The sequence below is a fragment of the Porites lutea genome, chromosome 11 (assembly GCF_958299795.1).
Source record: "Porites lutea chromosome 11, jaPorLute2.1, whole genome shotgun sequence".
Classification (NCBI taxonomy): Eukaryota; Metazoa; Cnidaria; class Anthozoa; order Scleractinia; family Poritidae; genus Porites; species Porites lutea.
In genome coordinates this window covers 24,580,674-24,605,751 of record NC_133211.1, presented here as the reverse complement: position 1 = coordinate 24,605,751, position 25,078 = coordinate 24,580,674, and the positions used below count along the sequence as shown (strand labels likewise).

General features: G+C 39.5%; 1 protein-coding gene across 3 annotated transcripts; it reads right to left on the bottom strand.

Moving 5' to 3' along the window:
• Window positions 1–1,973: 1,973 nt before the first annotated feature.
• LOC140951410 (uncharacterized) lies at window positions 1,974–21,225 on the bottom strand. Of its 3 annotated transcripts, none has more exons than XM_073400657.1 (7): window positions 21,169–21,225; window positions 15,205–15,762; window positions 12,692–12,755; window positions 6,185–6,395; window positions 5,962–6,080; window positions 5,405–5,546; window positions 1,974–4,483 (listed from the first exon to the last, which is right to left on the bottom strand). In XM_073400657.1, exons 1-7 carry the CDS (start codon window positions 21,193–21,195, stop codon window positions 4,213–4,215), a joined length of 1,392 nt encoding a protein of 463 aa, XP_073256758.1. In that variant the 5' UTR covers window positions 21,196–21,225; the 3' UTR covers window positions 1,974–4,212. The 3 variants fall into 3 exon arrangements, with proteins under 3 accessions (XP_073256758.1, XP_073256757.1, XP_073256759.1); XM_073400656.1 differs by lacking the exon at window positions 21,169–21,225 and adding an exon at window positions 16,076–16,718; XM_073400658.1 differs by lacking the exon at window positions 21,169–21,225 and adding an exon at window positions 15,926–16,219.
• Window positions 21,226–25,078: the final 3,853 nt, after the last annotated feature.

The following is a 25,078-nucleotide window of genomic DNA, read 5'->3' as shown; positions in this document are numbered from 1 at the left end:
ATAGGTATGTGCCACTGTGAAGGGTATGGTTTTCAAACAGTTTCTCAAGGATAGGGTATGTAAATCAGAGCGCTTGGGTCTAGAATAGGGTATTATTTTTCAGGAAACTGATCAGTTGGTTGAAGATTTTATCTAGACTAGAGATTGTGGTATAAGGTTTTGTTTTGACTAGACTGTGCTAGTGACCTCAGTAGTTTCTGGAAAACAGCTACTCTGGGATAGGGGGGATTTGGGGAGTTTACTCTAGTATAGGGTAGCAAAATTCAGCTGAACTAGCTCTGGTATAGGTTAAGGATTCCAGGGTCCCAGCAGCACATCCCAACCCAGAAATTCCTAAAGCACCCCCCCCCCCCCCCCGGGGGGTGCGTGAGTAAAAAACTGCCTGACCCATGTACTGTGATGAGCTTGGTGGGTAACCATGACAACCATCGCCATGGCAACAACTTAAGCACCATTTTACTAACACTATGCTCGATTTCTGCCCTTTCTGCTGGGTCCGGTTTTGTTCCTCCCCAAGAAAGAGCGGAGCGCTGGCTCATTTCCCGAATAGCAGCTGGTTATCAAGCCTACAGATTTTCGAGTTGCCGTAGGCCTCCTCATAAAAGCGAGGCAGGTACAAAACCATCCACGCAACCCCGTTCCCAGGTTCTCTCTCCTACCCGTTGCCATCCAGGTGAAGTCAAGCAGTGGGAAACTGAGTGAAACATAAAAATGACTGGTCAAACAAAAAAAAATGTGTAGATAACACAGCAAATACAATGAGATGAACGGCTGGACAATTGAAACGGACTACAATGGTTGCAGTTACAGTGGTTTTTGAAAACTTATTAGCCTAACAGTTTTCCAAAGTTCATTTCAATGTGACGCTTAGGAAACATGTTTCGTAAACGGAGCAAGTTACTTCTCTGTTAACTTGCGGAAAAAAAACGATTTTGTCAGTGTCAAAGAGAAGTGATCTGTTAAACAATTTCTGCAAAGAATGCTACTCGTCATGTGGATCCCGGTTTTGAGGAATTATAACATTCCGCAGGAAAGCAAAGCGGTCCATCCTCAACAAACCTCCACACCCATGGAGCCCCTCTACAACTGGTGAAATCTCCTCTCATTTTCTTTGGCCCCGACGCATAAAAATATCAGCAAGCAAACAACTGCGATTTGCCCCTCAGAATACTGGAAACCGAATTTTCGGGATAAAAATTTCAAAAATTTCTGATAGAGCGTGTCCCCGGACCCCCTAGATAAAGTCGATCGAACCCCACTTTACGTACACCCGCTTAATACTGCGGACAACTCGTAATTACGGACAGTTTTCTTTGAACCTGGGGAAAGTCCTTACATTTTCTCTAAATTCAACTGCGCTTAGTACGGACAACTTGTTTCTTGCCCAAAAGTTTTTTTTTTTTTAGATATTCCGTTGCCAACTGTGCCGCTGTAATAATCCTTTCCTTTTTGAAGGTGGTCGCTTACGGGAGGATAAGAAACAAATGAAAATTCTAAAACCGTCATCCGGAAAGTTTTGGTGTTTTGGAAAGGTGGTCGCTTACGAGAAGTGGTCGCCCATGAAGGTTCGACTGTAAAAACAAAATCTTCTCTTTCAAACTAAACCGCAACGTAACTTTGGGGGCGGGACTTGAACCCGGGGACTTCCGAATTGCAAATCAAACGAGTTAACAACTCGGACAAACTAAGTGCCTCCCTTGCTGTACGGCTAGTAGTGGCAAAATGCTAGTTAAAAAAAAAAAAAGCAATTTCTTCTGGTTTATGTTAGTCTTTATTCTGACTGTTTGAAATTATTGTAGAATTGTATACGGAGAAATTGGGAAGTTGGGTCCTCTTGAGAAGCAAATCAAAGATTACCCTAAGAGCGGTTCACTCCCCGAAAATGGCGGTCAGTAACCTCTGCTCACAGGTTAGTCAAAGATATAGCTTTAACAAAATAACCTGAACAACGCATGTATTTTGATCACAAGTGATCCACTGAAGTATAATTTCTTTATTTACTTGTTATTTCTGAACTCTAATTTGTAATATTTTTTGCGAACACATTTTTAGCTTAGAAGCATTAAGCCCATCGCTACCCAAAGACCCAAATAAAAAACTGAGAGTACGTCCAACGGCTTCTCTTATAAAGAAATTCCAATTTGCACAAAAGTGATTTTAAGGATTTCTTAATTTAAACTTTTATATTTACTATTTTTTTTGCTTAAAAGCCTTATCATTTATCAGTCAATTGGCAAAGGAGCTTCGATGCAAGACGTTTTCCCATCCCACAACCAAAACCAATTATTCACTTTCTTGTAAGAGAAGGTTCATATAGCTAGTTCGCTTTTGGCGTAACACATCGCAAAGAATCTTTTAAATAACTTTTAAATAGAAAATCGCGTTTTGTGCAAATCAGTTCTCTCTCTTTTTAAGCAGAAGTTCGGTGCATGAGGCGTTGATTCAGAAGAAGAAATGAAACCGTTTGTTAACCCTTGAAGTCCCAATATACAAATTCCCCCAGACTGATCTCCACACATTTTCTTAAAGAGTTAGTTGAGGTGGAATTTGTTAAAAAAATCAAAACACTTTCCCTTTGGTGATCATCCCATTGATTCTCATAACTTTTTATCTATACTCTGTACTGATTGTGTTAGGAGAAAATTGATGTTGATCACCGTTAGGACTTAAAAGGCTAAACTTTAAACTCTCAATCGAGAGTGTTTTAACACAAAATTTATGATAATTCCTAAACCAGAAAAAGGAATAGCCTTAAGCGCAAATGCAACCTACGATCACGCGAACAAATAAAATGTCATAGGGCCTGAGTGTGGGATCATAGCAAAGGATTATTCTCAATGTGCAAAGAAACCATTTTGATATATATATCACAAGAATGTTAAATAAATATTTTACAACGCAACAGCAAAATATTGATAGCAACTGGAATTTTAAAACATAACAAAAAGATAATTTCTTGGATCACTACACTCCTAAAAGGTTGCCGAGGGTTTGGACGAGGCCAACTTGTACCTGGAAATTGACCAAACGTTAAAAACTGTCCGCTGCGGATGAATATTGCACTGCTATAAAAGCTGGATGAAAAGTAACTAACTGCGAGCAAGCTCTCCGTGTCCGGCGAGGGAAGCGAGTCGCCAGAAAACGCGCGAGCGAGTGGTGAAACGTATCCTTTCTGTGCAGCTCACGAGAGACTTCTCGCGACTCCCCCAAATGCAGAGCTTGCTCGTAGGCCATGTGGAAAGCATACAAACTTACGATTCAGGTCCACACTAACGGATATTTTTCAGTCTTTAAAGTGGACTGCTCCAAGCCCTCAGTTCGTTAGGACGAGCGAAAAGAAGAGCGAACGCCCTGGGATCGGAAGAGCCCACAGTCCAACCCGCCTTCTCTTCCTCTTTCTCTTTTCTTTAAAATCTAGCTTTCTCATTTTTCTTTGTCTTGAGAGCATGGAACAAGCCATCCTTAGAATGGATAAGTTCTTAAGGAAACGTTTAAATTCATGCGAATTTACCAGCGTACAGTGCACGGACTCGAATGGAGGCAGCCTCAGTTGACTGAATGTTTAAGAATAGCTAAGAGTTTAACTGATTTATTACAAATAGCCACAAATATATTGTTTTCTGAGATTTAATTCCTGGGGGATTCCCCTTAGAAAGGGCGAGGATGCCCGTGGTCTTGTTTAGGAGTGCAAATTGCTTATTTTAGTTTCACTTAGAGTGTTCAAAACGCCAGTGGTTTTACCCACATGGGTTTTGCTTACGGCTGTGCGTCAGGAAATAAAGAAAGAAAAAGAAAAAATCAACAACTTCTTTACCGCAGTTAAGATTGCTATAGCTCTATTTGGCTCTCTCTTTTCGATTACTATCTTTTAGGAGAAACAATAAGTTTTAGGCACTCCCACAATGTTATCTTTTCGGGGTCTGATTCAAATTTCCCGACGAGTATCCCCGCATTTTCCACATGGGAGTTCCCCCTCCGGGGGGGATTTACCGACCCACCCGGTCACTCCTCTGTCCAGTCTATTACTGAATAGAGAAAGTAGCACATTTTTCTCTCTGTCGTTTATGATTATAATATATTCTATACATGTTTAAAGTCCGGGGACAGTGGCTTCGTATGCCAGTCGTTCTGCAATGTAATACACTATCTATGGGTACAAATTTAATTTCTTCTCTAAATGTACAGTAACTGTTGATAATATATAACATCCAATCAGGCCTCGCCATTTTTAACAATATTTTGATTTCTACCTCCAGTGTTTCCACTCGATGGGACGTTTCCTTCATGTAATTTAAGCAGTTCACCTAAGTATGCTTGGAAAGCATTCATGGCGGCATTAATAGCCGGCGACCCAAAACCGTGAGTCACGAGTCCAAACTGATTAAGGCTTCGTAAGATGGAGTCCGGTAGATTACTGTTGGGTAGCCTGGTCTTAGGGTAGGGGTCTTGTGCAAGAACGTCTTGAAGTTCTTTTGTCAATTGTCTGAAAGAAAGGAGATACATGAATACCAAACATTGAGAGAACTTAACGTTTATTTCAACATCGTATGGTGTAGTGTGACATAGCATTCAGTTCTCCAAATTTTCAAATAGAGAGAAGTAAAAAAAAAGGAATACCAGGGGCTGATCCAGGATTTTTTTTAGGAGGGGGTGCACTCGTCTCTTGCTCTACTTCAACACCAATAAACCACATAGCTTTTTTTTTTGCAGAATACCAGTTGTATTAGAAAACCGCAGGTCATCTCAGGGGAGCGCAGGGGGGGGGGGGGTGCGCACCCCCTGCACCCTCCCCCTAGATACGCCCTGAATACGAAGGCAAATGAAAGGAGTAAAACGGCAATGCGGAGATAGATGAGAAACAGAATTAGCGGGCATTTTGCATTCCTTTAGAACCTACATGAGAGCTTTTAACTAGAGAATCATACAGCGACTTAGGCTATTTGAACACTATACTGCATAGCTTTTGCGCCGCCTCGAAAATCAGACCCGCCGGATAAGGCTTCTGTTTACGCACAAGAACAGTTGGGGAGGCGCGATTTCTGTGACGGAGCGAAGCTACGCCGAACCGATCTCGAAAGTGGAGCGTCACATATCGGATAGATTTTGTGCCATACTTTCCTACAGTGTGAACACTGATCCATTCGGCCCGTCGCGGAAGTAAATAAGTTGGAGCGAGGACTAAAACCCACTGAGAGAGAAGTAAATATTAAGGAGTGAAGACTACAGTTTAGTGCTCCAAAGCCTCTCGGCCAACTGTGCCGGCACAATGTTCGATGTGTGTGAACCACTTGTGCGACCCCGGGCCGTTGTTGTTCATACCGTATGCCGGGTAGCTTTTCGTGGCGCCGGTATAGTGTGCAAATCCTTAGTTACTTTCTAATTAACTAAAGAAAGAAATACGTACTTGGCCGCGAGTATGGCGTTTTTCCTAGATTGTTGCTGGGATGGTTCTGCGTGTTGTCTGTACTGTCTCTCGGCCAGCTGTGCAGCAGGAAATTCAGATTCACATACGTAATCAAAATCTGCGGCTAAATGAGCTGCCTCGCCTACAATAAGATCAAACAAAACAGACATCAGGACTGACTTTATCGGAGTCATCGCCAAGTTCCAGACTAAATTTCACTTGAAAAAAACAACTTTTAAAGGACAGGAGTTTTTACTTCCAGGTACCTTGCAATTTAAACAGGGGTAAATAAAATCTTCTCTCCTATATTTAAATATTTAAAGGAAAAATTATCCAACAGCTTTCTTACAGGTGACTATAAAGGTTATTAAAATAACTCTGAAAGTAGTTACTGAAGAAATGGCGATAAAAAAACAAGAATGCAACGAGTCTCTTGCTGTAACTATACCACCTCCCTGCGAATAACCTCTTATGTCTATTTCATCAAAATTCACGGCTTATACCTGCTATACACCGCTACCAAACCCCCTAACAGAAATAACAGTTTCAATACTTACCTTCTACCAGTGATGTAAGTAGCGTGACTTGTGCTGCCTTCCTTCTCCCTGCCGGAAGTGACAGACCGATCTTCTCTAGCTTGTCACGCAAGCTTTTACCCCCATTCTTAGACTTGGCCCTGGCAAAGAAAGAAAACAATTCAGTTCCTTTTCTCTGTCGCAAGCTTGTCATCTGACGATTTTGATTTTTTTTTTCATCAATTGCCGTTGATCACGCACATACCTCCGAAGCACTCCACCCAGCAGCGAAGCATTCAGACACTCGGGGTGTGAGAGCCGCCTGCGGATTTCGCCAACTGTGACCTTGTACTTTGATGTAGAACTAAGAAGAGACAGCCTGCCCGGTACACAACAGAACACATCTGAAGGGTGAACGGGACCGTCCGAGTCGACTTCTTCACGAGAATCACGCTCCACGTGCTTCTGTTTGTGACCTATTACGAAACAAACATTTTTAATTTCGGAATACAATCTATTTTCGTTGAACGGTTTCTTTTTAAATGAACCACTCCTTGTGTAAATCACACCACTTAATACTGACCAGTTTTAACGACATCAAGTTCACAGTTTAGGTCGTACACGTAGGTAACATGCACCTAACTTTGGATCGTTCTCCATTGCCTCCACTTTAATAACGTTTGTTTAGGATACTTTTATTGTGCGGCCTGATACCTGTTCTTTTTATTGCCGTGCTCTATTTCTCATGTGCTTTCTTTGCACGGTTCAGGTTTTTTTTTTTTTTGAGGAATAACAGTGTGCATTTACTCGCTTTTTCGCCCCTTCGTGACTGAGGGCGTTTTTACTTAAACACCGAGCCTGTGCTTGTAAAAACAGCATTGGTGCTACCGTTGATTTCATTTGCCGAAAATTGCGGGATCTTGTCTGTCTTGAGAGGTATTTTCTACGACATGAGCTACAAAAACGGTTTCCGGCATGCTACTGATAAGTCGTCTGAACTGTGGTACTTATTCGCTCCGAGGAGCATCGAAAGGATGGTCAGAATATATAATCAAGTGACTTAACACAAAAGATGACCCACATCACCACACAAAGTCTTCACAAATAAAACTTTATACAAAACACGCAAAGCTATTTTAAAATTAACTGCATTGCTTAAATAAAGATGCTAAATTAACGAGAACTAGACAGATTTTAGAAAAATTTCAAAGAGGAACCTCTACCGGGAGAGCGCTGAGTACAGATTAACGTCTACATATGAAGTTCATACGACACAACTCAAGATTTAACTAAAAAGAGAAGTTTTTCAGGACCAGCACGTAACCCAAGTCATCTCTTATGCTAGAGTTGGATCCCAAAAGGAATTTTTACTTTTTTTTCAACTAAAGAAACTACAAATATAACCAAGGCGGTTAAAACGATCGCGCATTTCGAACAAAAGCTTGGTTTATATTTTTAGTTAAGTGGAGGAAAATTTGGCAAGAAACGAGTTGGCTCAGTCTAAAACCACACAGAAAGCAGCAAGATGCAAGAATTAACATGTACCACGTGAGCTTGTTGTCGGAACAACATTTCAAGGTACTTAAGAAAAAAAGACTGACATTGAACCTTATGCACGGAAATAACTTTTTACCAAAATAAAATGGCGAGAAAATGCAGCTGAAACCTTCAGTCGCTTAAAGCGAGCGACCTGGTCTTACACTAATCCATATAGGCCAGCATTATTAATTTTTCCTTTATTAAAGAGGAATTAATAAGTTAAGACGCTTTTGGCTTAGGGTTATCGCCCGCCCATTTGCAGCTTTTAAATCTGCCAAAATTTGCTAGCGGCATTTATATTAAAGGTTAAGCATCAACGCCTCTTTACATGCTTATAAACAGTTTGTCCTGATTTTAATAAAGTTCTCGACGCAATTACGGTTATGTTAAAGCATCTCGGCATCCAAACGACACTAAGTCCCTCGGAACCGGCAGATCAAGAACAGAGACAAAGTACAGAACTGAGGCCGAGATTTATCATGGCCTTGACAGACACTAAAAAGCTAAGATGCGGATATGAAAAAAGAGCTCTTTAAGGATTACTCTTTTAGAGATAAACAGACCTATTCGAATGACTAAATATTGTATTCTCATTTTTTTCAAAGACTTTGCACTTATGAGAAATGAAGTAAGATTACTATTTTTAATTTATACTATTTCTTTTCTCTTAATTAAAAAGGCTGCTGTTCTCAAGAAAAAAACGGATCTTTAAATTAAAGGACTTTCTGCAAAGCGAACCAAATTAATCGTCAACTTTCCCGTTCACTAACATCACTTACAAAAACGTTTTCGACCTCTCCTAACAAATAACTGTTGCTCAAAGATACAATTTATAGGAGCGAATTTATCTCAAGTTGGTTCATAAAATGTGTTTCTAACAAACAGTCATGTCAGAGAGTCAAATTGTAGCGAATTTTGTACAATAGAGGTTGAAGATGAGCATAAATGACGTTCTCTGTGTATTAAAGTAGCCGTGATTTGTAAGCTCGTGCCAAGTCTTACTCAAACAAATAAGGCCGGAACATGCGAATTAAATCAACCAACTTTCTCTCCTGTGTTTGGCAAGGGCATGTCACTCATTTCATTTTTTGGATTTTGGGAACCATTCTGAGTTACGCAAATACACCCGATAACTGACAGCAAATGTACATTTTAGCCTCAAAACTCTTTACCTTGAAGAACAGTCATCTCAACTTTTTTAATAACAGAGCGCGTATAACTGAACTCTCCAGACAAAAAACGGTCATGATAGCTGCGAGGCACAGACTACTATGGTTTAAAGCGAGGATTAAAAACTCTATCAATTTAGCCCGCGGAAAAGTTTCTGGTAGAATTGCGAAGAACAAATGGCGCGTGTTGAATAATGTTGGTTTAGTAATGTAGGCCCGCTCAAAGGTCCTGAAACAAACCACAACTCAGTCAAGCGTCAAACACTGCATAGATTCAATGGCTGGGACACTTATTACGTCCCTGGCAAAGTGCGCTTGTTGCAATTAACTTCACAAAATATAAACATAAATAAAGAAAATCAAAACAAGCAAGCTGTTTTAACTACATATTCACTCGCATTTGTAAGAAAACGTCCAACCAGGGCGGTCACAAACTGTGTGGTTTGCAAGATTCTCTTATATAGAATTGAAATAGACACTGTATTTTAAAGTTTTACACAGATAAACCGTTTGTTTTGTTTCGTGATGTTAAGGAAGAAAACTGCAATTTTTGAACGCCCATTTTCATGAGCGGGCCATTAGAGACATGAAACTGCTATGATAGATCTCAACTATAACGACAAAATTACCGATGCACAAAAGATGCCGACATCTTAAAGAATCTGAATAAACGTTAGGTTGGCGTCACTAAGATTAAGATGTTTTATTAGAGTATTTTTAGCGATGTATGGTTTGATGGTTCATAGAGTTTTCAAGTGACCCATTCTGATATCTGCTATATATATTTAACACAACTGAAGAAAGTTATGTCGCAAACAATTAAAATGGAAAGCAGATTTTCTTCGATATTTGCCAAACTACTATTACGTTTTTATCTGAGTCTGATGTTTTGGTCACAAAGTTACGAAATAAATTAGTTTCTGCTGAAGCATTTGCCACAGTCTTACGTAAACAGTTCCTTAAATAAGTAGTTTGATTCATTCTCGATGCGGTTCTGCAAGTATTCTTATTTTGCTGCCGTCGTAAACCGAACAACATATTTCTTACTTTGCACCCTTATTCTGCCGTAGATGACTTAAAAATATATCTTATCGAAGTTTATCTTCCGCATTTTTCAAAGTGAGAACAATCTTTAAGCAATCCGTTATGAGTAGGTGTCTACAGAGGTTTAGCGCATGTTTGTGTATGTTGACCCCTGCTGGGAAATATATTCACTTAAAAACTGTGTCATTGATATGATACTAGAAGTTGTGTTTTTCAGACCATATCAGACCGCGTGTCCGGTCAACAAATTCTTATAACAGAACAAAAATTATCACCTTAAAACAAGAAGGGTATTTGAATTTCAAAGAGAAATAAACATAATATTGCATGGTATAGGATTTCACGAGAACAAAAAGCTGTCATGACAGCAATAATCGCTGGAAACACGCCGTAAAGTTGGTGTACTTTTATCTTTTGTTTCCAATATCAATTCTGCCACCATATACTGCGGTTGATGACACTTATTGACTGACTGTATGTGAAGAACAAGCGGTATATGTATGTATGACTGCGTTCTGCTGGCTTCCCAATATTTCCTGTAAAACTACATTTTTTCATAAAACATTAACATAAGAAAAGCATTCACCTGCTCTTAGTAATTTGCACCTCAAGAACAGCCCTTTCAAGCTTTCTGCGTAACTTTTATAGCAGATGTTTTTTGTCGTCAGTAGAAATTAACATTAGAACGATAATAACAATGATGAAAAATAAATATCATAATACAAAGAAAAGTAACGAAAACAGTATAAAAACTGTGTCCGCCTGCCTGCAGAAACATCGGAAAAGCTAGAAAATAAACTACAATCGCTTCATTTTCAGAAAAACAGCCAGGTTTTGATCAGTGACATTTTTGTTCAAGGTAATCCTTTTTCTGACAGCATCATTTCCCCCATTTTCCAAAGCTTGATTCAAACCTACTGAAAGAACTTTATTTCCGAACAAAATTTTCCGAGACCGTTCAATTGATTAAAACGGCAGAACTGTTGACAGCTTAAAGAGTTAGTGTCAGAAATTTGAACTTTAGTCGAGCAAAATAGGTAAATAAATAAGCATAAACTAACGCGGAACAAATATCGTTAATAGCTATAAGCAATGTTAATGTGTAAATGTGGGAACACATATTATTGGGACTAAATAAGATATTGCTTAAGTCTTTCCAATATAGAACTTGTCCCCTGGAAAAGTACAGAGATATGTTTAAATTCAGGCTGAATGATGTTTGTCATTTTACAACAGATATTCTTTTAACAAAATGTAGAAAGAAAATATGAATTTAATGAAATATTACTTCCTCGTTTGACATTCGTAGTTTACTACAATTTTGAGTCAGCCAGAGGCATTTTCTAACAAGCCTAAACAAACTGTAATTTTCCAGTAGTTATTAAGTTGCCCTATCCAAGTACCCTGCGTAGCTGGTAAAGGCCATGAAATTAAATCTGTGCCGGCAACCCGTGGCCGAACATGTTCGTTTGCCCAAACAGTTGTCCTGGTCAGCAGGCTCGGGGCTAGAGTTCACTGCTGTGTAGTGAAACACAACCCACGAACACAAATGAGTGCAAGAAGTAATTATCGTAATAACAGTAACATGAAAATGGGCCAATTAAGCCTTTAAAGAACGAAGCAAACTTTCAAAATCAGTTACGTTTTCCAGCCTGAGGTGATATGAAATAAATTAAACGTTCTCTTCAACAAACACGATTTTTTCAGGTCAATAGATGGCTCATATTCCTTTATTTTTCTATATTTTTGTTAACAGACAACGAAAAAAAAAGAAAAAGAAATGGAAGAACACTGTTGGATAAGAATTGTACTCACAATAATGCACGGCTTCAAATGAACAGTAAAACAAAGAGGAAACCACACAAATCTTATTCTTTATTGCAATTTGAATTTCGTTGAATTGTTTTGTGACATGGCCAGTTATATATTTCAGTTCTTTCCATTTATTGTCAAAGGCAGATTGATGACTCGAGCAAAATATTGTCTCTCCACTAATGATGGAAAAGATAAATAACTTATGCACATTTGCTCAATTGAAAATTCTATATGATCCTTCTTTGTCAGACAAGGTACATACGATGTACTCATGGTAGAAAAATTGATTAGTGAAGCCATTTTGCACCGATACATCACCCCAATTTTAATCACCTACAAACGAAACCTAGTTTCTCTACACTTTTAAAGGAAAAATTCATGAAGTAGAGGTTTAAGCTCTTCGCCTTTGTTTGGGTTTTAAATCCTTCTTTAATTACGAGAATAGGACGAACGCGCTAAGTACTGACGCAAAGAGATAAATCTTTCCGTTTCCTCTCTTTTTTATCAAATAAGAACTCGCAGAACGCTTTAATGATTTGAAATCGAGTAAGATTATTCGTTTTTTTTTTCACTATACATGTGAAAAGCGGCTTAACTCTGGCATACTATACTTTTTTTATTTGGCAGGGTGAATGAATTGCTGTTCACTGCCAATATCATTGACTGACTATTCAAAGTTTAGCTGGTGTTCAGAAAAAGGAAATGTCTATTTCTAGAACAACCACGCTAAATGTCTGCTGACTATGAAGATCTTTTACACACCTGCAGTAAAAGCTTTTCTCGGCGATTTTATTAGAAAATAAGGTGATAAGGTTTTGCCCTCTGACTAAAGTAAATTAGATATTTTCTTGTCTTCATAAACACGATAAGAGCTGATTTGAAAAGTTGGAAAGTTACAGGGGATTCAGTCTTTGGCGAACTGCTCGTAATCCTTATTACATTCCCCTCTTAAGATAATGACGTTTATGGATACAAACTAGAAGTGTGAACTCATGATTCTAATGAAAATCGTTGAGTTGTACTTTCCTGTAGTGCTGATGTTATATTACGCAACATGGATCTAAAGTTTTATTTTCTGGATCAAAACATCAACTGTGACTAAAGAAAACTAGAAGACAAAGCCTTTGCATGTTGTGTCCCTTTAAGCTACATTTTTAAACAGAACAGAGTCGTTCAAACGAAAAATTATAAAGTTCTTCACTTACCGTCTCGTACACTGTGGTGATTAGGTGTTTCTCCATTTTTATTGTTTAATCCAGATCGATGATTCTGTAAGCGCAAAGAAAAAAAGATAATAATGAATGCTAGATAAATATTTAGGTGTCTTTGTATGGCGTAGCAATCATTTCATTCGACATTTTTTAAGAGACAAAGAACACATCCTTGTTTAAAAGTCGGCCAACGAAATTTTCTTTCTAATACTGTTGGCTATTCTTTTGTTTCAAAGGGATCGTTTGAATTGAAAGCACCCAAGCTGTGAAGGTGTAATCTATATACTATGGAACAAGTAGTCGACGAAAGATGCAAAAAAATTCACCAAATTATCAAAGAACAAATGTGTTGTTGTGGGCTTCGAAATGGTTTTGCTAATCGCTACGTTTTTATTTCAAAGCCGCAGATCTATTTAATGCCTTCCGCCCTTTCATTGTAATTTTTGCTAGCGAGGGTTGGCTTGACGCCCGACAGTTGAAATTTCTGTTGGCTAATTATCGCGAAGCGAAGAAACTCTTAGTCGGGCCTGTTGTCAAAGGGTTGATCAATAAACGCCTTGGCTAAGTCGCGTGTTTGAAAATCACTTTGAAATCTTAAAGTAAACTAAGCAAATGAGATTAGGAAACCTGGAGTGTTTTACACCTTTACCAATAGGCTGTAAAGTGCTCTGGGGTCAACATTGATCCGCCGTGAAAAGAAACGTGAAGATAAACCGTTAAATACAGCCGTACGATCGTAAACACTGGCAAAGAGACTGAATTTTTTGATGAAAAGTTCCTAGAGGAGTTTTTCCAGAAAATACAACTTGGGGAAAACGTCAGTGTTATCGGATACAATGAATAGAATGTTCGACGGAGCGAGCCACTCTGTGGTTGTTTTATAATTGCTCCCTACTGAGAGCTCAAAAAGGAAGACGTCTAAACACAGAAGACCACGATATATTGATGTATTGCCTATTCAAAAATCTAGGCGCCTCGGCAAGCGGCTTCTTGCGATTGCCAAAAAAAAGTCATTAAATGCAGTAGAAAGGATTCAATGTATTGTTGAGGTGCATTTTAACTTCAATTTCCTACCAACAGACATCAACCCTCTCGCTTCCAACTTTTCATGATAGTAACAGCGACTTGTGGTCAATGAGGCGAAAATGAGAAGTGTTTGTATATATACTGCGACCGACTCGTCATCACCTTTTTTCGTCGACTGTAAGATTTTGTAATTGAAAAACTCTCTTTTCTCACGAAGAATGCCCTTTACGGTCCACCTTTCATAATGTTTAGATCTCACTGTGGTATAAGAGTATTGATAGACGAATGTTTCGAATTTATTTATGTCTTCTGCTCCACATGGGGTGTTTGAAAACTTCAAAATGGAATGATTTAAGCTTTGTTAAAACACCTATTCTTCATAAATAGGTAACCCGTTTCCCAAACACTAAAACGCTAGGAAGTCATGAAGAAGGTGTCGATGGTAATTTTTATGTGTTTAGCTCAACGCCTATAAATTTTCACCTGGAGTGACACTTTCCCTTGCAAATGATTTGTTCGGTTTTTGTTAAGAAAGTAGTTAGCATTTTGAACTCTTTGTTTCCCGTATAAAATAGCCCGGACAACCGTTATTCATTAACTTCAACAGGGTAGTCTAGAAAGCATTGTTAAAAAAGCTAGAAAAGAGATATTAGTAGAAGTCTTCCGTTTCAAACCGCAACACCTCACGCTACTCAAGCGCTTTTTGTCTTAGGGCTTAAGGAATCCATTGTCATACGTCGCGCTATCGTGACTTTTTCTCGTATTTTCATGTTATTGATGTGGGCAACTGTTCCACAAAAACACACACATTGTTCAAAATTGTAGGGAGCAAACTTCCTAGTTATCAACGGCGCCGGTTAAAACTTGAAAACAAACCACTTCGCGCCACATGACTTTGCGATCGATTTTCGGCTTTGCTCCGAAGGAAGACTTGATAAGGCAAATAAAGGCAGGGTGGTATATTGCCGCGGACTTGAAAGGCAGTTGAATGGAAAGGAAATTTAGCTTGAGTGTTAGCTATAAACAGCACTAGGTATAACGCTACAGGCTTTAAAGATAATATTGACCGGAGAACTCAAAATTGTCACTTGTGACCTTGAAGATTGGCGTATCTTAAGATTTAGTTTGCTCACACGCTCTATAAGGAGGGTGTCAGTCAGCACCTGAATTTCAATGATCACAGATGTTTAAGACCCACAACGGATGCTCGTGGTTATCTCAAAAACCGTAACTGGCATTACCGACTGCTTCATGCCTGAAAGGATAAAAAAGCGGCTTCCTCTGATATTTTCTCTACAGTTTTATTTGTTCTTTCGTTCTGCCCTCGCACGTTGTGATGCCGTTGCGTCGCATCCCTAGCGCGTGCAAATGGCGGAGAAGAAACCGAAGCTCTCTGAAAAGTTCGAATTTTTTTGGCTTCAATTTTAGAAGAACAGCACACTGTGACAACTAAGGAAAAGAGCAAAATTTGTGTCATTTACCTGCGCGTCCGGTATATTGGTCGTTGATAACATATCGAACATATCAGGCCTACGTACGGCTGAATACACCTCTCTTCTCCTCGCGTGTTCCATGGCCGCTCCAGCAAACTGATGATTTATGTGCGCTTGTTGCAAAGCTTCCACATCGGACGGCCGTGTTCGGAGAACAGGATGGCGTGCTTGATGCTGCGACACAGGCTGTGGATGATTAGGCCCGGCCATAGATTGATGAGGCGCCCCGGTAGTTGGGTGAAAGCCTGTTGGTCCATTGCTGTATTGCTGTGAATGCGCTGTTTGAAACGGCTCTAGCGGATGCGAAAAGTCGAACCTTGGAGGTTGCTGCTGTTGAAAGTGTAACGGATTATACTGCGGAGCGTAGTATTGATGAGCTTGAGGTTGCATCGATGAGGCGAGAACCTCACGGAAGTCGTGAGGTGGAGTATGAGACAGACGAGGTGCACACGACACTATACCTGCACTTGTAACATTGGCGGATGGCGACGATACGACGCCCGATCCACTGACTGTGCTTACTCCATGGAGCCCAAGGACTCGTTCCTATCAAATGAAAAGGCATATGGAGTTAATAACCCTATTATCTTACGAAAGGTAGCATGCGCTGTGGTATACCGGTGTGACACACTCTCACAACATCGATACCGTCAAAACTGGCAGCGATGATTTTCAAAGTTATGCAAGGACTTGGCGAATTTTAGCCTACCGCCATATATGACGAAACGTCAGGTTGTTGAGTCGATCACTTAGCTGAACGAGCGACTTAAACGCGCTAAAGGATCAAGTGTATTGTGACAAGTGCAGACAGTGATCGGTTCACTACTTGACTTGGTTTACAATGTACTTATATGCTTACCTCGGCTTCGATCAGCTCGAAGGCGGATGTTGAAGTCTCACTTCGTTTTGAATGAGATGCGGATGGAGATAGAGGAGTCAATGGAGGCGACAAGTCACGAGTTTGTGATCGCTTTCTTTTACTACCTGATTGTCTCTGTACTGGTTGAGTTGAAGTGTTCGTCCCTAAAGGGCCCAACTGGGACGTCATAATTAAGCTTAATTCACGGTCGGTGCTAAATGTTTTATAACCCCGGGCTCTCTACCAGTCGGTGGCGCAAAACGTTATTCAGTCACGGCAGTTTTTGTTTTGCTTGGCCTTACTCCACTCCTCTGCGGTAGAAATGGTCGAGTTGCACAAATGATCGCCGCAGGGAGATACGAAGGTGGTACTCCACGTTGCACTTCAAGCGTACACGGTTTAAATTTCGTGCAGCGGCAGGGCTTTGAGCTTCGTCAGGTCGCAGCGATCACTTTTCAAAAGATGCTTCTGGGAATTGACAAGACTTGAGTGGCAAGCCAGACAGTTTTTAATTATTTTCTGTCGAATTAAAGTTTCCAATTATTTGCAAATCAATTGAGGCCCCCCGATGGTTTATAGTACTTGTGTACTCTTCACCTTGTTGGCGATTGGCAGATTAAGAAAGCAAATCGTATAATAATGCTATCGAACACCCAATAATCTATGGTATATAAACAGGCAGGCGGAGCTCTGTCACAATTTTCACTGAGCCTTTTGTGTGTTCGCTCCCTTTGTTTGCCCAAAGTAGTGGGCGTGAGGTTTCGATCAAAAACGTCTTCCGTGGCATTTGTCTACCCTGACTTTGGCCCTCCGTTTTCAAGTGGTCATAACTGTTAAGAAAATCTTTAGATTTGACGTCTAAATACAAGAAAAAAAATTCGCGAGATTCGAAATTTGAATCGACCACGCGTGATCGGTTTGGAAAATGAAAAGCGACAAATGCTTCCTGAATCGTGACTAAACGGACGGGAATGGTTTGTGCTCTAAATTATACCAGATTAGATGGCGGTTCCCTTTGAAGTTTCTTTGCGCATCACAACAAGATAAAAGAAAGCTCTGAAACTTTTAAACGCGGGTCACAGTAAATTGAAAAGGCCCCATAAAAACGCCCACAAAAGGCCCTTTACCACATGTTTATAGGAGTTTAAAACGATCGTTTGTTTTAGACCTTTGAAGGGCTAATGCAATGTTTATACGAGCAATACCGAGGTACGCGTGTGGCGCGCGATCAAACCTAAGATCTACATGAGGTCAGCTATCTGTTGTATCTTTATTTTGAAGTGTTTGTAAACAAGAACGGTACTTGAGCTGGAAGGTACAGTATGCTTCTCTAACTTCCAGTCTAAATGTCCAACAGATTTGATTAATTATTCATTAAATAGCTTCTCTTATTTCATTATGTCACCAAGATGTCTTAATGACTTCTACACTCAATGCAAGAAAAAGCGCAAACTGTAAGATAATCAAATTCTCCGAAAGGGAGAAAACCACGAAATCCGGCCTGATGTTCTAGTTGTTCGCGTGGTTAGAAAACAAACATCTGTCGCAGACTCTAAAAATGAAGCCCAACTTGCTCTTTTACGATTACACTTGAACCAAAGAAAGCGCTCGGGCAAGTTTACTGCTTGATCACACAATAATTGTTTCTTGTTTACATGTACTTAGAATTTGGAAAGCCGAGAAAATTGCTCGATATAATTAACACCGAGGCGTGAGCCGGATATTTTCAACAAAAAAAAGGATCAATATTGAACTGAAGATCGCCAATATTTGAGATTGTGTTTAGTTCGGCGCAATGCCATTGTTTGCCAACATTCACTTAAGTGATTTTTTCAGTAAACATTTTTAAAAACCTTTCAGCGATTTCGCGCGTTTTGAAGATGTTTCGCGCGAAAACTTCTATAACAACAAAAGGCGCGCGGAAAGCAATAATTGACGAGCCACTTGCGTGTTATTCAAATTCTTTATGTATATTCAAAGAACCCTGCAGATGTCGGTCTTTGTCTTGAACCTGCAAGATCATGTTATTTATGTTTTAAGTCATGTAAGGGAATGAACGTCATGCTGTTGAATGGTGGCTACATTAAATTCTCCAACAAACTCACGCCACACTAACTTCCAAGAGATAACTCTTTCCGCCAAGGTCGTAAAAAATTCGTTCGCTTTTGTTCCTCTCCCGTTATAGAAAATTACAAAGCGGCAAAGTTTCGTAAAAAATCATTTATATGCTAATTTCACATTTTCGTTTGGCTACATCGTTTGCCTAAGTCACGAAACCTGATACAGGCGTTTGAGGGGCATTTTTCAATAAGTCTGATTGACAAATGGCAATAAAGAATTGATCGCAAAGTACTTCTGAGAAAAACTAAAATGAGAAAGCAGTTTAGTATTTGAGAAATCTCGCATTTTCGAACCTCGGTTTTGTTATATTTGCATACGTCTCCGACACAAAGACAATAACTAAAATGTTTGGGCTTTTCTCACAGAAGCTGGTACAAAAAGAATTCAAAAATGCTTTTAGTCCCCAGTTTTAAGAGACTATTTTTTTGGTTTTATACGATTTACAAGGTTGATTTCTCTTCGCTCAGGGAAAATAGAGAATAATGATAATAATAAAAACGAAGAGCCTACACTTTTCAAAAAAGCGACCACCATTGTTGATATCGCCTTCATCAGGAAACTCGTCAACTAACGGTCCGTTTACACTGTATCAATCGCCACATGGACCACAGGATAATATATTATAAAAATAAATTTTAGCAAACCTTTCTTTATAGAAACAAGTCATGGATCATGTTATTTATGTAACAGTCCAGTCTGTGAATTACTGAAATTCTGCGGTCGATGTATGGCTATGGCTATTCAACTAAAAGGTTTTTAGATCGATGTGCATAGTGTGACAGTAGTGTTAGTACTTTGTAAGAGTTATTGAGAAAGTGAAATTTTACACAGCTTTTTGTGTTAATTTTCAAGTGCTCGAAGCTGTAGGACTGGTTTGCCGTGATGATTTATGTTAATTGTTTTTTATAGTCAATCCTCTTACGCGACAATAACACTTGAAAAGAACCTTCGGGTCGAAAACCGCTTAAGCTGAATTGCAACCATGTGCGCTGCGCCGGATTCTCAGAGTAATTGATACTTTACTGTATTTTACTGGGCCCAAGCATAAACATACAAACGAGTCTTTCAAAGAAAGAGGTGACGGACTATCACCTTTCGACAAGTTGTCTTTCATCAAGCCTCTTAAGTTTCAATCACGCTGTCATGCCATTTGCCATATAGAACGCTTCGCTGACTTGCATTATGAGCGGCCAGTTTTAATGCACATTTGTAAAACCAAGGCGATAATATGTATCGGCTTTTATTGCTTGTTCCTGATCGTTACACAAACAAAGGCTTAGCTGATACCTGTCGCAGGAAGAGGGGGTTACTAGGTTAATAGTATCATATTTCACCGAGTGTTTTCGCCGTATTGTTTGCCTAACACTTGTTGGCACTTTGTAATGATTATACAACAAAACAACGAGAAAATAATCGAGCGCAAATTATGTGAGAAAAGTCAACGTGGCGCGCACTAAAGCGCGAAAATTATGAAACTTGCGCAACGAAAAAATAAAGATATATCTTTCAAATTTTCGCTACGAATCTAAGGTATTTGAATACCAGTCAAAGATAGAAAATTCTGGTAGCTGGTAATCTATATGGAAATAAGGCGCTTTCCCTAAGCGACAGAGATACTAAAGTAATATGTGTAATTTGTCTTCCGAGAAATCGTTGCCCAAGACAACGGTAACCTACACTGAACAATTTGTATATTTAACTGAAAAAAAAAAACACGTTTGTATGAAGTGATTATCTAGCTGTTGATTTAAGAGGAAAAAATATTTCGAACGACGAATGGTGCGAAGAATGAAAAAGTAATCATTATTTTCGTTCATGTGAAGGTTCGATTACGGGATTGATCCATTCGTTTACACAGTGTTAATAAAATCAAACATACTTTAGAATATTTTCATGGCTTGAATAAGAATAGTAAATTCAAGTCCAAGTGAAATGGGTATGTACCTGTTGCTAGAGTAGTTTCGGAAGCTTGTTTGATTTATCTTTCGCATAGAAGTCTTTGTCAATCTACAACTCTGCGGCCGTCAGTCAGTCATGTAGAGTACGAAGGTTAAAAGGTCTTTTTCAACATTTCATTGATCTTTCCTCCATCAAACGCTTCGAAGACGCTGGTTTATTTTTATAGTTAGAGACCACAAGAAAACTTCAATATTACCTATTAAAGCGCGCCATAAACTTGGTTGTCTAGCCGTATCCACGCTAATCAAGATCCTAGCAACAACGGTTTTCGGATTAGGGTTGGGTTAGGGTTAGTCGACACCGAATTTCAACGGAAATCAAGATCACTCAGACTCTTTGTTTAAATAGCTGCCGCAAATCCACTTTTTATTCGGCCTTGACATAGTTGCGGTTAAAAACACTCATAAATTATGCTTCTATTGAGTCATGGCATGGAAAAAAGTTTCGTTAGATGAGTTATTTCTTTGTCGGCATCAACTAGTAACTCAAAGAATTTCCAAACTGAATAGTCTTGTCATTTGCAAAACGTTTTAAATTCTATCCAGAGGTCGAAAACTTGAAATCGAATCCCTCTCCAGGCCTTTCTTTCGTAGTTTAAGTAACTTGATTGTTAATAGACACCCGGAAAACACAATACTGCGTGACCAACCAAATAACTTAAATTCTATCGCCTCGAAGGCATTTTAGGCTTGAAACTATCGATGAATGAACAAGAGTTCTCCATCAATATTTACCCAGGGAATAGTATTTGCCGGCCAAGGTGAATAATCCGCAAATGCCACAGAGTTTGTTCTTTGGCTGTTGGCACTCGCCAACTAGACAAGTCATGAATAGGGAGTCGGTTTACCAGGTCCGACAATACATGATAAGTATACGTAAGCCTTACATGAGCAGATTAAAAGGGACACGATATTATACGCTTGCAAGTGACCGCCAAAAGGAAACATTTCCCGTATTTTTTAAGGCTGTAAAACGACAGAATCATTTTTCAAAGGTTTTCTATCAGCACTAACCTTTGTCGGGATCTTCGAAGCTTTCATCGACAGCCAACTCTCAGCGGTGCCAGTATCGCAGGCTCTTCGTACACTTTCAAACATATCTTCCAGCTGAAACAAGAAGTGATGATTGATAACAATTGCGACTGAGTTCTCGCATATGCATCTACTTTAATGGGGCTACCTTTTGAGGATGTTGCTGTTTACTGTCAATTCTGCGCTGAAGTCATTTTTCTTGCCTTTATTCATATACCAAAATGTTCCTGTACAGTTATAAAGAGGATATACAACAAATTTCAACAGGGAGCGCTAACAATATTAATAGCGTTTTGGTGAAGGATATAAGTAAATTTTGAAAAGGTTAGCCCAACTTTTTCAAGTTTTAATAAATGTCCATTCTAGCCATCGGTGGCAACAGACAGCAGGAAACACCTTCAACACCAAGCTTTAGTCTTAAATAACAAAGCTGTACCAAAATTTTTGGATTTCACTTAACGCAAAAAAGTTTTATCTTTTTAGAAAGATAGCAAATAGCGTAACCGACATAGTTCCTTTAACCCTAATATTACCTGCTAAGTGAGTTTTACTTTACCACACGTGAGCCAACATGCCTTCACTAAGGAATCAAAAGATACTGAAAAATTAACACCGACAAATATATAAAAATGCTTTCAACTGGTGCCCGTCATGAAGTAAAATAATGGTATCATTTTTCATGCATGTTTATCTCGTCATCTATCTGGTTCCTTCCTACACAGGTGCCGTTAATCTTACGGAATTGATGCAGTTCAATAGTTAACGCCTTCATTCAGTCATTCTTTTGAATCCCTTGTTTGTAAGGGCTGCATCCGACATCAGGTTCCGTTATCCAACAATATGATGTGACTCTACAAAGAGTCAGAATTTCCTCATCCCCGTCAAAGAGGAGGAGAGAACAATCGTTTCCAAGCTCCGCCTTCCAAATACCCTCTTCAGTTAAGAAAGTAGTTAACACATCCTTTGCACAGTTTCCTTGGACTTATTTGTTGTTAGTAAGAAATAACATGCAAACTGCGGACATAACGTTAGTAAAACGTATAACGGAAAAAAATATAACTTTTAACTTGACGTTTCGTATGCATCAACATAAATCTTCAGAAGTAACCGTACATGGAAGTAACAATAAAATTCAAACGGTTAACTCTGAAGATGTATGTTGGAGCATACGAAAAGTCAAGTTAAAAGTTCTATTTTTTTCCCGCCATAGGTTTTTTTTCAATATTTCTTTCATTACAGTTTCTGCAGTTTGCGCGTTACACGTATTTTGTTATCAAACTACAACGGCCAAGGAGCAAGAGTATTTACTAGTTGGTGGTTCCAGGAAGAAACGTTTTTAACAGCACTTCAGCCTTATGTGATAACAGTACAATATAAACTATCAAGATTTCTGAACTGCCAGCTCATTACCACTGAACTATACACAATTCACGGCCATGAAACTACGCGATTTCCCCCTAAATACTCTTAAAACCTTTTTTTTTTCTATCCCGAGCTTTTGGATCTCTAGAAATACCTTTAAGCGGCGATATAAAACTATGTATTTGTTCGACCTTGTTCAGTCATCCTGGGGCAACATGAGCCTCTTTGAATTTACAAGGGGGGGGGGGGGGGGTTAGTATTATTTTCCCGAAAATTTTAGAAGCAATTTAAGCTTAACGAAGGTGGGAAATGGTTTCCTGATTCCCGCTCTCTTCATCACATCTGCCCTGCGGATCCGAAAATTTAAGGTTTCCTTTTCTTGCGAATAATAGCTAAACCAATAGGAAGGAAGTATCATCAAACATCATCTTCGGAAAATAGGAGGGAATTTACTAGATGAGCTTCGAAAATTGTTCATGAATGGAACGCTCATTGAGATGTTTTAAACCGTCCTCAAGCTATAGAAAATTCTAGGCAATATTTGCGTCTTTGAAGCCCATATTCTACAGAAAGCAGTCGTTGCGTGCCCCTGACGAAAGTTCATTAGCTCACTGATGTGCTGTCGGTTGGACAAAAGGTTTAGAACGCAGGTATTTTTCAGTCGAGATTTTGTCATGTATTAAAAATTCATCCGAGTAGATATCTAAGAAATTGTGTGAACTTGAAGCAGTATAATTCTATCTGTACAAACTGAAATTTGCCTTATATTTTCTTTGAAAGTTTATTGTGGACATAAAATACGTTTTGCTGCTGCTGTCGTTGCTACTGTAATGCGCATCACCCGTGTCAGTATTTGTGAGAAGGTTTGGAGACCTCTAGTTCATGTCGGATTCACTGGCGAATAAACGCAATTGTTTGCAGCGGTAGAATGAACCATCGAAATAGTCCAGTCTACGGGCCAAGGTGCGTTAATTCCTGCCAAATCCTGGCTCTCATAAGCTACTCATGACACTGATTTCCGTCTGCTTGGTCAGCCTGCAAAGTTTGGGCGGTTGAACGAGTCAAATAAGTTAATACAAGAAACTTTTTAGCAAATATGGTTTTGCCTTTTCTTTCTTAGTTCTGGTTCGGTTTTGGTCAGGTAACACACAAACCTTCATTAAATCGCTTTGCTCATACTGCAAGGAAAAGTAAGTTTTAAGAGATGCTGTGTTTTCGTGTGGCTGGGCATTTATGTACTTGAATGTCAACTGATACAATTGAGGTATCCTGTTAGTCCTGAGAAAAGAGCCGACGCTACCACTAGTTTCCCCGCCAAATAACGTTTGAGAAAAAAGGGCAGAAATTCCATCCTGATGACGGGTCACCATCCAGATCTAGGTATTGGTAGTGCTTCTAATTGGTTAAATCACATTTCCCACGCGGCACGACCAATCAGAAGCACTATCCAGATCTAGGTAGTGACTAGCCTGCGAGCAAGCTCTCCAGGAGAGCTTGCTCGCAGGCTAGGTAGTGACGCGTCATCAGTATGGAATTTCTGCGTTCGTTTCTCAGACGTCATTTGGCGGGGAAACCAGTGGTAGCGTCGCCAAATGTCGGCTGTTTTCTCAGGCTAGTATCCTATCAAAGGGGGTGTTTACATGACACCGGGGCGACTTTCGCTCCTGAGCGAGTTCACTCCGGTTCCCTCTCATGGCTCTATATTTGTTTACATGATACCACCACAAAATGTTATGCCGCCGCGAGTCACCCCGGTTCTCGTACCGGAGCGAGAATTTCACTCCGATACGAAATCTCGCAACGGTATCATGTAAAGCCCGAAACGACCAAACGTTTCGGTGTGAAATCGGTCTGCCGGTAATGTTTACGATTTTGAATCTTACGTGTATTTTATCAACATGAAGTGAACCTTTAAATAACGAGATATGAAATGACCCAGTCATAATGTAAACGCGATACGAAATTAAAAAAGTTATCCAGGTATGAAACTCACGCCGTTGCGAGTTTTCTCATGTAAACACCCCCTAAGAATCAAAATATATAAAATATCAGCAAGTCCACAGAGACAAAACCACTGGGTGGCGCCGGATCTCCCAGTTGTAAATATATATTTTTTGTTTAATTCTTTTGTTTACTTCCTCATCGCCTTGCAGTAAGGATCAGTTTGCCGTTTCATGTTTATCTAAGGATCACTCAAGGAACACAATACCAACAAAGGTAAAAATGATACCTTATTTAAGTACGTAGACCCTCAAAAGCAATAGCCTATCGGGAAGCACATACCTAACTATCCCATATATGGGAGTACCACTCCCCTCCCCCCCTCCCCTCCCGCCGTAAGGGAGTATTAGTTAAACGTAACTTGAATACCCGAATAGCAGAAAAACCATGCGGTGTACAAAAGTTAGAGAAAAATAATACTAGTAAGCATAAGAACGAAAAGGTTTACATAATGATGCAGGAACTCGGGTTGTATCAAAACAAGGAGTACTCCAGCTTCGTTTTCATTTGTAACTGTAAAAGGGGTTAT

Excerpts from the sequence above, each read along its gene's own strand:
- LOC140951410 (XM_073400656.1), bottom strand. The coding sequence starts at position 16,264 with ATGACGTCCCAGTTGGGCCCTTTAGGGACGAACACTTCAACTCAACCA. Across the intron at positions 6,396-12,691 it reads TCACCACAGTGTACGAGACG|GTCACAAACAGAAGCACGTG; the intron begins GTAAGTGAAGAA and ends GTTTCGTAATAG. Across the intron at positions 5,547-5,961 it reads ACTTACATCACTGGTAGAAG|GCGAGGCAGCTCATTTAGCC; the intron begins GTAAGTATTGAA and ends ATCTTATTGTAG.